The sequence below is a fragment of the Echinops telfairi genome, unplaced genomic scaffold (genome assembly GCF_000313985.2).
Source record: "Echinops telfairi isolate 266 unplaced genomic scaffold, ASM31398v2 ScPeMD7_60;HRSCAF=208, whole genome shotgun sequence".
Lineage (NCBI taxonomy): Eukaryota > Metazoa > Chordata > Mammalia > Afrosoricida > Tenrecidae > Echinops > Echinops telfairi.
The window spans coordinates 35801621-35816363 of NW_022103958.1; the positions used below are offsets into that span (position 1 = coordinate 35801621).

Here is a 14743-nt window from a genome sequence, read left to right on the forward strand (position 1 = left end):
AAATGTTTTGAGAATGATGAGGGCAACAAATGTATAAATGTGCTTGAGACAATGGATGGATGGATGGATTGTGATAAGAGTTGTACGAGCCTCCTGTAAAATGATTAGGAAAAAATATTAAAATGAGTAGCTCAATGTGGAATAATGACTTATTTCATATGTATCTCTTCTGATAGATTTCTGGTCGCTGGTTTTCACTTTGCAATGATACTCATAGTAATGTTAGTAACATCACTCCACCCTGGCTGATTATCTCTGCTTGAATATTTCTTGGGTTCCCAGGGTTTCTCTTCTTTCAGTCTCATGTGCTCTAAGCTGCTGTTAATTGTTCAGTTCACTTAAACAAAGGGCGGACACACAAGAGTAAACGTAACCTTGATTACCTGTGTTCTCAGGCTCCCAAATCATTTCAAAAGACAGCTACTTCAGATGTGTCTACTCAGCTCATGAATGGATTCACATGCTCATCTTTGAATATAACGACATCGGGTATTCTGGGGATCCATTTGTCTTTAGTCTGTGGCAATAATCGTTATAAAACTTGGGAGTGCTTTGCCTTAAACCACATGTTTTATTGTGGAGAACACTATGGCCCAGAGCGCTGACTTGTAATGTGAATCCTCACGGCAGAGCCTTGTTCAGTGTTCCCTTCATCTCCTTGCCACACCGAAGACTCCAGTTATGTTTGTTTGCCCCTCTCCTTCTTCTGCTGGGTTAGCTGATCAACTTTTTAAGGAAATGGGGTTTTTATACAAATGTTAACTTATTGTTAGGCTACATTTGATTGGGGAAAAAATAGAATCCTGGAATGCACCAAGCCTCTATTTAGTTACATTGGATTGTAGTGATTGTACCATGGATTTTGGATTTTTGCAGTCCTCAAAATTCCTAGTTGATGTTCATTTTAATATTTAACTTTAGGGTTTTTTATTATTATTTTTTAAAAACAAATGGATTCTGTTGCCTGTGATGTAACTTTTCCTCCTGTAATTGAACCAGGTCATCACATAACTCCAGACTGCCTGCAAAGTGTGGTGTCTAGAAAGCTCTAGGAAGGGCTTTGAGACTTCTTCCCAAATCCTCTGAAAATTAAATTAAAACAACTTTCTATTGCATACCGAATGAAGATTTACACAGTGGGTCATCAGTTTTGTATTCAGCAGTTCATGCATATCTTGTTTCAAGTCCTTTATGCAACCCTTTCCATGCACCGGCACGTGTCCCACTTGCTCCCTTTGTTTCCTGGTTCCATTCCATTCCTCCTCCTTTCCTCACCCTCTAAACTTCGCCCATGAGTAACGCTGCTGCTTCCCTTTGGACCTTAGAGACTGGTGGATCATAGAGACATACAGCCAAGACGTCACCTTCACGTCTGGAACTGAATTCACCCCCGTGCCTCACTTTCAGCCAAACAATAGTCAGGCCTATAAAAGGAACAGTAAAAATAGTGTGGTATGCACACCTTAGAATAATCAACCATTTGAGACCGAGTCACTTTTAATAGACTTTCTTTGTGTTTTATTGTTTGCTTGTTTTTACAGTTTATTTTCCCTGGCATGGTTTCTTCAGCTTTTAAAAATACAAACTAAAATGAACACCACTCTACCACCAGGGATTATTTTTAAAAATATAGGTTGCCTTTACTTCCAAGTGCCTCCTATGCACGAGGTCACTGAACAGTAAACGAGGAAGACCACAGAAGAATGGATGCATTTGAATAATAGTGCTGGGGAAGACTATTGAAAGTATCACGTACAGCCAGAAGAACATACAGATTTGTCTTGGAAGAAGTATAGACAGAATTATCCATAGAAGCAATAATGGCAATGCTTTGTCTCAGATATCTTGGACATGTTATTAGAAGAGACTAGTTCCTTGGGAAAGACATCATAATCGGTAGAGTATAAGGTCAGTGATCAGAGGAAAACCCCCAACAAGGTGGATTGAACAGTGACTGCAACAATGAGCAAAACATAACGATTGTGAAGATGGTGAAAACCTTTGTGATTAGCACCCTAACGCATAATAACCACTATGCCACCAGGGCTCTCTAACTTCCCTGGTAAACCCCCTTAATTGTGAGGATCGCTTATGAGTTCTGTGTGGTCACTGAAACTAATGATTTAACTCAGCCTAGTTGTGGAGTGGTGTGGGAGGAAAACCTGGTGTCAGAATAGGTAACGAAGTATGGCGTGTGGAGGGCATGCCTGACCCCTGCCTTGTGGCAATAGGGAAGCCCGAGAAGGAGGGCTATCGCCACTTCCGTTGCTGTTCACCTCACTGACGACCATCAAGAAAGAAGAGCCGGGAGCAGAGTATGTCTTTTGGACAGGAAGTCCTTGTGTGGAGACCAGGGCAAGATGGGGACAAAGACACCTGGGGCATCTGAGAAGTGCTGACCTACAGATACTGAAAGGAAACAAAGGCCTTACTCCGGAGCTGACCGCGGGCAAGACTGCCTCTAGGTTGGCACTCGGAGTGCAGACTTCTAGCCTAGGGAACTGTGAGGAAATACATTTCTGTTTGTTAAAGCCATCTGCTTGTGATATTTCTGTTATTGCAGCACTATATATAACAAGACATTTATTAAGTACATTTACTTGTGGGATTAGGTTAGTATATAGATTTCATTTGAATGTTCCAATTCTCCCTTTTTTAATATAGCTATATTTGGAGATGTCTTGTTAAAACTGCCTGTGTTACGTGATTGAAAATATAATTAGAACTCAAATATAGTTTTAGAGGTATAGATGGCTTACTTTCATGCACCTACTGATATGATTTAGGAATTATATTTCTGGATAGTAAGAAGTTGGGTAAATAATGTTGCTGTTACCGCCCTGGAACCTTGAACTGTAAACTCTCTGGTTTAGTTAGAGGGATTTGATTTTTCTAATACTCTGATATAGCTAGAGAAAATATTTTCTTCAGATTCAAAGATCAGATTCTAGGGCTTTTCTTGAATTGTTTCTATTGTTTATATTTTTAAAACTGTGATTCAATTTCCTACTTAAAATATGAGGATTCTAGAAAAAAGTATATTGAAAATGGAATTAAAAGATAATGAAAAATTTCCACGAACTTTTGAAGCCCCTCTAAAGTGGTAAAGTTTCTGTTTCACTGTTTTTATTCTAGATATGAAATCCCACTAGTCTTCTATATTAAATTTTATTTTTTATTCATTAGTCATAACCAAAGGTTTTAGACTCTTCAGAGGCTAATATAAGCTTTTCATTGATTTGTGTGTTTATATTTTCATCATATAAAAGACAAACATGCACTTAATATGAAAAATTAAAATTCATGCTGATATAAGATTTAGACATTTTAATACTCTAAATTTCTTACTTGACATTTTTGTGTTTAGTTCATTCATAGATAAACATATATTCATATATTCTAAAATGAGAAAATAACCATAACCATAATATTCTCTTAATTGAGAATTATATGTCATCGAAAATAGATCATTTCTCAATAGTGATAAACTGAAGAAAATTATTTTATAAAATTATGTCATCCAGATTTCAGGCCTATGTGTACTACATAAAAGACATGTAATGAAAGTTTACTTAAAAACTTAAAAACTCTTCTATATATAGACTTCTGTTTATATGCTATTAATTAGTAAGAACCAGACAATAAGTAAGAATAAGGTTAAATTCCAACCAGGCAGGGTACAAGTATAATCTGGTTTACATGGGGTAGTACTGGTTTATATCTGTATATAATTATTCACAGTGCCCCCTTTCACTAAAAAAAATCCCTTGTTGGGATGATGGATTATATGAATGACATACATGAGAGAACTCCTTTCAGGAACCATGTGTCATGAATTGTTCCAGGTATTGAGAAACCAGGCAGTCGTATATAAATTAAAAGACAAGTATTTATCAAGTAATTCAGATTTTATCCATTATTGTTGCCACAAAGTAATCAGGTATATTACCTTTTAAGTAGTATTTTAAAAAATAAATGTTATCATTGGTGCATAATTGAATGAAAAAAGCAAATCATTTTTACAAAGCTGATCCTGAGTATTGTACATTAAGTATTTAGGAAGGAACCTAACAACATCTTAACAACAAATGAAAAGATATGCTATAGATGTTTCAGTCATATGGATAAAATGAATTGTTTTATAAAGTCAATGAGCAGTTTAAAATTTTACAATTTTGTCTTAACCTTGTGGCTTAAAAAAAAAACAGTTTTCAAATAACCCACTTAATTTAAATCATCTAAGTCAAGAAGGAATAGGCTGTCCACTTCCACGCTGAATATCCTATAAAGAGCATTGGGCAATTAGAATAATGATCTCAAATTGGGGATGTTTGTACCTCCTACAAACATATCCAGCTGTATTTCAATATATTTATTATCTTCTTGATACAACTATTGATAATTCTAAAACCATGAATATTCTAACGTTATTTTTAAAATAAGTTTTATAAACTTCGTAAAATCCATTTGTAACCTTAAGTTATTGCATAGAGCAGCAGTTCTCAACCTGTGGGTCATGACTGCCAATTCATAACAGTAGCATAATTACAGTTATGAAATAGCAACAAAATCATTTTATGGTTGGGGGTCACCACATGAGGAACTGTATTAAAGGGTCATGGCATGAGGAAGGTTGAGAACCACTGACATAGAGTAATCCTAAACCTTTTAAATCCTTGAATCAAGCTTCTCTATACCTTTGTGAGAGAATACCCTAAAATAAGAATAGGGCATCCTATTTTTTATTTAAATTTATAGACTGAACAAATATGCATTGAATATTTTTCATTTTCTACTTTCTAAACATGAAAACCCAATTTGCTGCCATCAAGTTGATTCTGACCTATAGTGACACCAAAGGACCGGGTAGAACTGCCCTGTCGGTTTCCAAGAATACTGGGAGTAGTCAGCCTCAACTTTATTCTGTGAAGTGGCTGGCTCATGGTTTCAAACTGTTGGCCTTTTGGATCGCAATCCAACATGCGACCACTATGCCACCAGGGCTCCCTTAGCATGTTAAAACTCTTCCTGTGTTAGACAATCCTTGATGTTTTCTAGACCCAAGCTTCCATGGTCTTCCCAGTCCTGAAGATTGTGAACTCTGCATGGGCAGTGTTGCGTAATCTTCACAAAAGCAGTCTGAGCGTAATGTGCTTCCAAAACACAATGATAAGATGTGCTTCCCAGACTCCTGTTATACCCAGGATCATTGATGAAGTAAAAGCTGAGAGTGAGAAGCACAGGCTGTTACCCAGCTGTATTCACTATGAAAGAGAAATCAAAGAAATGACAATTTTAGAATCAATATGAAATTTTCATCTTCATTTTCCTTCTATAAACTCATCCTTCATCCCTAAGTTTGTAATATGTAAGATCTGTCATCTGCTCAGATACTCAGCACTAATTCAGGAAACCGTATTAGTAAAACTGTTAAGTCAAATACAAATAAAGTCTCCCTTAGTTGTTATTAAGCTTTTTTAAGATTCTAGTTTACTTTAGTACACTTTTCCATCAAAGTCTTAGAACCAATAACAGCCTAACTCACCGGGATTTCCTGGTGCTTGTGAATGAGACAGGACACAGAGTGAGCTGGGCCGATCAATTGGACTGTGCGGACGGGTTTCATGGTACCAGATTGGCAGTAGAAATTGTGTTGAGGAGCCAAACTGAGACACCAGAAATCCTCATTCTTTTGGGAAAAGCCAAAATTTCAACAATCAAGAGGGTCCAAATATGCAGTCCACTGGAGTTCAGCCTAGGAGTCAAGGTAGAAGATCTCAGAGCAAAAGACACAGAGTAAGTAAGAGAGTGGAGGAGGAAACGAGTAATGAATAATGACTATGAGTGGATATTTGTGAGTTGAACTAAAAAATTAGTAGGATCTTGTGCCAATCAGTTAGACTCTTTTAAGGAACTAGGGGGACCATAGTTACCTACCTCTCCATGTAGTGCTAAGGGGCTCATGAAATCAATTCTAAATCAATCAATCAATCAATCAATCAAACAAACAGATAAACTCAAACTGACTATACAGAGAATTTCGGCCATTTGTCTATTGGGTGAAGTAATTTTCAGAAGTAGATCATTTAGGAGTTTTATTCTCCATTTATCATACTGGTTAAAAGAAGAGATTGTGTCCATACTGCTTGATACCGAATCCTAGACATACAGGTTGATAGCTCTAAAATATAGGCAAGTTGCCTACTAATTTTTGGTCTCAATCTCTTTGTCTTTTAAAATTCCTGCTGCGTGACATTATTGTGCATGGTAACTGAGATGATATATGTTAAGTTCTTCCTAGCACAAAGTACTGTATATACTCAAGTATAAGCTGACCCAAATATCAACCGAGGCACCTAATTTTACCACAAAAATGGCATATAAAATATGCTGAAAAACTCAGCTTATACTTGAGTGTATACAGTAATTACTGTATAAGCAGTTCTTATCATTGTATGACTAGGAATATTTGGCAAGGGCAGGGATTCCCCTGATTTACGGTAAGGAAGAAGTAATATATCCTAGGAATGGGCCAGGTATCTGGTCTCTTTGTGCAGGCAAAGGTCCCAAGCCTATTTGTCCCTAGGAGGCTTCTGAAACCCTCTAAGCTCACTTCCTAACTTTTTCCATGCCATCTTTTCTGGGCTAACACCTGACCACTTCAGCCCACAGGCACACTGTATACCAGGATAGCAACATATTCACCAAGCCTTTCATGAATGTTATAAATATTGTATCTGAGATGTTGGAGAATGCCATGGAAATAGGATTGCATTTGACCTTGGAACCAGTAGGCCGTATTGCTATTTGAGGGACTGAGGAACAGCATAACAGAGGGTTCAGACTGCCAGGCAAGGTGGGGCTAGAGGGTAAACTTCAAAATGATCCTAACTATCAGGCTAGGTGTTAATTTCCTGAGTAAGTCCAGGCATGTCCTTTCGTGTCCCTATATGTTTTCATATATATCAGATGTCAAAATTCAGTTTTCTGGCCTCTTTGGTTGTCTGATTTCCTAGCCAAGTTCTTTAACTTCTTATATAATAAACAAAGACTTCCTGAGAAGTGGTATATTTCTAAACCCTACATGGCATTAAAATTCTAGGCCTATTCAAGTTACTCGAGTTACTTCAGCTTTTGATATCTTAATTGCTCATCTGGGAAATGAAAATAACTGAGTTACTTTTAGGGTAAGGATTATATAAGGGAACATATAAGAGTTTACAGTTCATGCACAGTGCATAAGGTCTTTTTCTTCTTCTGCTTATATCAGCGGTTCTCAACCTGTGCGTTGCGACCTCTTTGGGGGCCAAACGACCCTTTCACAGGGGTTGCCCGATTCATAACAGTAGCAAAATTACAATGATGAAGTAGCCACGAAAATAATGTTTTGATTGGGGGGGGTCACCACCACATGAGGAACTGTATTAATGGGTCGCGGCAGGAGGAAGGTGGAGAATCAATGGCCTGTATCTTGTGATAATGCTTCTAGAAAAAGAGCAACCCTTCCAATCCCAAGCGACAATATTGGGGCAAAGCATATTATCATTTAAACTCCTCAGGGACCATAGAAATGCATGTTTCCGAAAGGCCAGAGCTTCATGCGAGGATGTGTGGGTTATGTATGTGTGGTCACAATGACTGTCCTCCTTAGAGAACAGTACTGTGGAGGCAACCTGTCTGATACCACAGGAGCTTTGTCTGGATACCTTCATTTCCCAATCGCATAAGGGCACACCAATAAGCACAATGGGCTGAAGGGCTGGATGGCAGAATTCCACGGATTGTTCCTGCTCTCTTAGGATGTGACACATGAACAGCACTCAGTTGATCCAGGAATAGACTTCCTTTTGTAGCCAGGAAGAGGGGAAGCTGAAGGAGAGGTGAGTGAGTGCCTGGGAGTTTGATCTTAATTTCAAGAGAACCTGGCCATCCTCCTCTTGTTTCAGAACACGGTCGACTGTAATGGCATTTAAAATGAGAGGTGTTTACATTTTGAGAAGAACATTCTCATACAGTCAGTGTAAAGGAAAACAAACAAACAAAAAACAGCAGCCAGCGTACCTCACTATGAGGCATACTTCCTGTGCCACGGTCACTAAGTGATTCCTGAGAGCACAATTGCTGCTTTTATTGAGCTTTTTATTTACTAAGAAGTGGACAGTAGCATATGGGAGCAATGACAATAGCCGACTGATGAGAAAACAAAGAAATTCCAGTACTCCGCTGCTTTGAAAAAAGTCATTCAGAATTTGGTCATATTGGCTCAGCTGTTGTAACCAAAGACTGGTAAGATAATAGAGGTCTTTGTGGTGGTTTTGTACTGAAATCCTTTATCTTTATGATTCACTGGGGCCCTTTAGAGGGGAAGGCTTTTAAAACTGCCATTGGATTCAGAACTCAAATTAGCTGCTTGTGCACTGGGACAGGGGCTCCTTTCTCAGCCAGTCCCCACAAAGTAACTGTTATCAGGGGACCTTCTCATAGATGCTTAGTTTCTTCAGTTTACTCTATTTTTCTCATCGACTTTTTGCTGCCCTATTTTGTGACATTTAAAAGAAGGCTATATCAAAAAAGAGGCCAGTGCTAAGTGATGGCCTGAGCTTGTGAAGTGGAGACATCACAGCCCATCTTATGTGTGGGGAGACAGGCGTGAGCCTGGGCAGTTTAACCAGGCGATCTGGGGGCTGAGATCAAATGCAGCTTTCTTTTATGACTCCCATTGTATTTTGCTTTCTTCTCAAACAATGTCCATTAAAAAAAAACTACAACTGACCAGGGAATTCACTCCTAAGAGCTTTTCTTTTCAACTTCATTTAAAATCTTCCTAGGCCTATTAGCTGAATTCTTTGATAGATGTCACTCTGGAATCAGCATTAAAGTGCTTTGATCTGTCTTGGATTGGTATGGAAAAGTCTGTCTCTATCAGAACTCCACTCCAGTGCTACCCAGCCTGTCCTACCCCCACCCACCCACCCACCTTGCCCCCTCACTCCAAAACACAAACACTTTTCTTAAGCAGGCTTCTTGTAATTTCACTGTAAGTCTTATGGAATCTATTAGTGTGCCCAGGGACCCAGGAAAGGAGGATGATCAGACACAAGTCTGACTAGGACATATTACCAGATATTGCCACTGGCTGACGATCGTTAGGGGTAAGATATTGTGTTTTTAAGACCACAGCCCCTCCTTTCATTTGAAATGAGAAACATACAGAGAAATTGACAAAATAGAATGCATCTGTCCCTGGACATGTCTTCTTTACCTCATTTTCTTTGCATCTCTCCTCATTACTATCTTATTTCTGTTTTGTTTTAGTTTATTTTTTCCTCTGGAAAACAAAACAAAAGCAAACATGAAAAAACTTTTTATCATCATCACATAGTAGTAATTCACTTTTAGGGAACAGTTACTAAGAGACTAACCTCTTAGTATTGCATGGAAGTAGTTTAAAAGAGGTGAGGAACTGACTGATGGGACCAAGTATGAGGCATCAATGACTCAAAACAAAACAACAACAACAAAAAATCATATCGATGTGAATGATGGGGGGGAGGGCAGAGAGGAGACCCAAAGTCCGTCAATAGTCAATTAGACACCCCCTGAGAAGGGCCACAAGGAAGAGACCAGCCAGTCAGGGTGCAGTATAGCACCAAGGAAACACACAACTTTCCTCTAGTTCTTAATGTCCCCCCACCCTATCATGACCCCAATTCTACCTTACAAATCTGCCTGGACTAGAACATTTCTACTGGTACAGATAAGGGCTCTCAACACAGGGAATCCAGGACAGATAAACCCCTCAGGACCAATAAGGGGAGTAATGATACGAGGAGGGGAAGGAAAGAGAAGGGGGAGCAAGGGGGAATCAATCACCATAATTGACGTATGGCCCCCCTCCCAGGGGGACAGACAACAGAAAAGTGGGTGAAGGGAGACAGCAGTTGGTGTAAGAAGACAGGAACAAAAAAATCATAAATTATCAAGGGTTCATGGGAGAGGGAGGGTGGGGGAGGGAGAGAAAAAAACGAGAAGCTGATACCAAGGGCTCAACTAGAAAATGTTTTGAAAAAAATGACAACATATGTGCAGATGCGTTTGACACAATAGATATATGTATGGATTATGATCAGAATTGTAAGAGCCCCCAATAAAATAATTTACAAAAAAACAAAAAGAGGTGAGGAAAACCACTATTAAGTGTTGTGCAAGTTGTAGACCTTGTCCAGACCTGGCGTTTAAGGTGGTGTCGCTGTGCCCAGTCTTAGTTCGAGCATGATTGATTCTCATTATAGATACAAGTATTTCATATCGGTAAAAGGAACTGGCAAGACTATGGTGACAACTTTGGTGAGCAAATGCAAAAAAAGAAAGAAAAAGACTGGAAAATTTTAAACTTTGCCTTTAGTTTTCCATTATTCATCAAGGACATTAGCATAGTTGTTGCACTTTTAACATTTACATTCTCATCTATTTTGAATATTTCCAGTTGCTTTGGGCCTTTGGCATGTAGTCAGAGTGTGTAAAGTTGAAAGGGGAGGGTAGTCATGGTTTGTAAAGCTGAAAAAAGACTTTCAGTTAATTTCCCCCCCAAGTTCTTAAGACTATCACCCAAAAAAGGGTAGAGGGCTGATTTTGAAACTATTATAGTGGAAGATGGTATTTGAAAACTTTTGATGAGGGAAATTGCCACCGTATTTACATTTTGAAAAGTGTTTCCTTATTTACACACTATTGACTTCCTATTGAGACTCAAAATTTTAAGTACAACTGGTAAAGAATTCAATGGATCAAATTCAGTAAATCTGAAGTCACTGGAATAGAGGCCCCTAAGAAAAAATGTGTCAATTTTAAAGGTCTTTCCTAACTGAAGACCATTTTGTGATGGAGCCAAAGGTTAATAAAATCAGTAGTGAATGTAGCAATTTTACAGATAAGCTATTCACAACAAGTGTAGTTACTTGAATAAAAAGCTAATTCAGCCCTAAAATGCCACATGCAGCAGCAGTGAATAGCTGCTTTTAGGTGCTTTCTGGAGGAGGATGAAATACAGAATCACGGCACTCTTCTCTTCCAGCGTCCCTGGCTGCCTGTAAATTGCTGTGAATGGGGCTGTGGGCTGACAGGCTCTATTAAGACAAACTGCCTTTCTCATCGGAGAGATAAAATAAATCAGGTGTTTAGTCAAATTAAAATACTTCAGCTGGAGCAGGCCCTGGGGAGCCCTGATCCACCTGACTAATCTGAGAGAAACTCAAGACAGATGTGGTTTGGGGATAAAGAAGACCCCATGGAACAAAAAAAAAAGAAAGGAAGGAAGGAAGAGGCGGGGGTTCCTGTTGCACTGTCTTTGGACTTGGAGACTAGATGGAGTTCATTGTGGTGAGTGTCAGAGGTGCCCCGCGTGAGCTCCTGGAGAAGAGCTCGCTGCCTCAGAGAGGCCGTTTGCACGAGCTTTGTCGCTGGTGCGATTTGGGGGTAGTTAATGAAACGACTACTGTTTTTGTACAGGAGGCAGAAGAAGCTAATTTCTGGTATAAAGCAGTTTAGAGGCTCCTTTTAAGAGAGTTTGAAAGATGTGAAACATGACACTAGGCAGCTACTGAGGACCTCTGCGGGGCCTGACAGGTCCTTAGCATCCGATGGAGTTTTCTTCCAAGTCAATTGCATGAAGCCTCCAAGTATAATTTAACACAAGATTTCCATAGAATTACATGACCTCCTTAAGAGCATGCTACATAGTGTTTTACTTTACTTAACATGATCTGGCCACATTATGTTTGCCTCCCCCCGCCCGTAGTGTGCTCTTGGCAACTTCAGCAGTTGTTCCTTTGCTATGGCACAGTTTCATATAGAATGAAGCTGGGTGTTTTTGTTTTGTTTTTTTAATTTTGTTTTATCAGAACTACTCTTTATTTGAAAGGTGGGTGGTTGGTCAATCCGTGTGATTCACACTTGGAGTTATTTCATTACGACAACATATGCACTAGCTCTGCATTAAAACTAAGACGCCACTACAGTTTTTAAATGCCTGGCTTTACCCCAATATGTATGAACAAGTACAATGAGTTGAGAACAAAAAACTGACCCTACACATACTCATGTTAGTCCACACATTTAGGTAATGTCAGCTACTTTGTGGTGCACTTTCATGTCTCCGTAATGAACTCCCAACAGGTCACATGACAGGTTACAAATCTCCTGTGCAGGGGGACTTTTTAACCTGGCTCACTTCTCTTCACCCTCACTTGCTACCATTCAGATCTAGCCAATTGCTCCGCAAGCTTAAGGAAAAGTGTGCGCTTTTCCCCCCTCTTAAACTGGCATCTTTTGAAGGGTTTATTCTGTAAATCCAGATACTCATACACGTATCTATGAGCTTTAGCATTGGAAGCACAAGGTGTATGTATTTACTTCACCTTGAGCAGAAGCGGCTGACTGACCAAAGCCAAACTCGCTGCCAGTGACTCAGTGATCCTCTAGGACAAGGTAGAACTGCCCCTGTTGAGGTTCCGAGACTGTAACTCTTTATTGAAGTAGAAAGCCCTTTCTCCCAAAGAAGAGGCTAATAAGTCATTTATCCATAACTTCTTTGATTCCTATACAAAAGAGAATGTCTTTGTAATTCTTATCAATTGTGCTTTATGTATATGACATCTGGATTAATGTGTCTCCTCCCACTTTGGATTATAAACTGCATGAGAATAGATACTGTGTCCGCTTTTACTTGCCATTTTATCATTAGATCTTAATGTAGGACTTGCCATATTGTTGCCACACAGTGGTTAAACAGCTCAGCTGCTACCTGAAAGATGGGCGGTGTCAAGAGTCCCCGTGTTTTGAGGGAGACAAGTCCAGGGGATCGGCTCCCTTAAGTATTTCAGCCAGAAAACCCCGTGGGACAGTTGTACTGTCCGTTAAAATTCCCTTTCCAACCCTGGTCGACAGTGACCCTATTGTTGCCTTCTAGTGCCGCTAGCCTCGACAGATACATTAGTTGAGCTTTACTTGAAAAGATTTCAAGGCACTCATCAGAAACTGCTTCTGTGTCTGGCTACATTCTAGCCTGAGAAGTTTTTCCTTTTGCCCAGCCGGAATTCCTTTCGCTGAATTTAAAACCAATTAAAAAAAATAAATTCGATATTTAGAGAAAAGGAGTTGCTATCCCTCATACAACATCTGTTCTTGCATCAGAATACAAATTTGTAACATCATTTTACTATCAGGTTTTGTCTTTTAATTATAACTTCAGGGCATCTTTCAGTTCAGTGGGTGTTTAGGAGAAACTGACAGGCTTTTGTTGCTGTTGCTTTGTCTTTTAAAACCTGGGTTGCTGTTAGGAATCCCCTTAAGTTCTGGTGGGGGCCTCTCCACTGCCAGTATTATTCTTAACCTCTGGGAATCACCTACCAGCAAGTGTCCTCTGAAGGTCCGTCTTCTCCCTGGGGTCATTCAGAAAAGAAGACCACTTCTAGTTAAAATATTTCTCATTTCTTAGATTGTGTTGGTACTTTCTTAGCAGGGATGAGTCCCCTCCTGTCCGCCTCCTACCCAGGAGGTTGGAAGTCTCCCCTTCTACACACAAATTGGCAATCTTTGTCCCTTTGACAGCTGGTGGCGTCTTTCTGAAAAGCTTGCAAATCATAGATCATTTCTCCATAGTGAAACCTGCGTGGCTCAAATACAGTGGGTTGAAATTCTTATCTTATGCTGCGGTAAAATGCTCTAATTTAGATCCACAAAAGGATTCTGTACACTTTACTTAGGAGAGGCGTGCAATTTGCCCATAAAAGACTGCTGAGCGCCATTAGTGCATACCATAAGTGTTCTGAGGCATCATTTTCATTAAACATCATATCCTTATGCATAACCTTTTCAACCTGGGAATATGCCTCCGCCCCCCCCCCCCACCTTTTGAAGAATGACAAATGAGAAAGGGGTGCGGGAGCCCCAAGCAGCACTGTTACCTTTGAGGATGAACTTGGGTACTTTGAGCATGATCTCCTCACAGTAAAACAAAACATCCTAAAATGGCAGAGGTGATCCTTTCTTACCTGAACAAGCTTTGATTCTCTCTCTGTACTTGTCCTCTGGCCAAGAGATGGGTCCCTCTCTTCTGAGCTTGAGAGATAGATACTTGCACAACGAAAAATTTTCATTAGGCCAGTAACCAAAAGCTTTCTTAAGTAACTTTCTTAAGCACCCACAATGTCTTGGTGACTGTATTAGTCACCGAGGATAGAAGTGATTACAATATTACTACCATCCGTAGTTCTAATCTTTGGTATTACCAGGTATTACCTTTGGGAGGAGCGAGAGCATGTCTGTTTTATTTGGTTCTGTTGGGACCTCAGGAAAGGGTGGGTGAGAATTTGACAGGTGACACCACTGTCCCGCCTTGGCAGGGACAGCGAAGAGCCCTAGCACCCGCTCCTGCATCCACAGTGGCTCCCACCTGTCTCAGGTCTCTAAGTGTCTGACGGCAGGCCCTTCATCAAGCCTGCCTCTCTTTGCTTCCGTCCACCCAGATTTTCCTCAAACTCGTGAGCCATCGTTTCGCTTCCATTTTAGGTACACCTGAGAGCCTGGCAGAAAAAGAGCGGCAGCTCTCCACCATGATCACCCAGCTGATCAGTTTACGGGAGCAGCTCCTGGCAGCGCATGACGAACAGAAAAAACTGGCAGCCTCACAAATTGAGAAACAACGGCAGCAAATGGACCTTGCTCGCCAACAGCAAGAACAGGT

At 40.0% G+C, this 14743-nt stretch overlaps 1 protein-coding gene across 3 annotated transcripts in view; it reads left to right on the top strand.

Annotated features, from left to right (window-relative positions):
• SOX6 (SRY-box transcription factor 6) overlaps positions 1-14743 on the top strand; it is a 655298-nt gene that overhangs the window by 423626 nt on the left and 216929 nt on the right. For all 3 annotated transcript variants that reach the window (XM_045290980.1, XM_045290981.1, XM_045290982.1), the window contains exon 5: positions 14569-14741. In XM_045290980.1, the coding sequence (XP_045146915.1) occupies positions 14569-14741 (173 nt within the window). The remainder of the gene's footprint in view (positions 1-14568; positions 14742-14743) is intronic.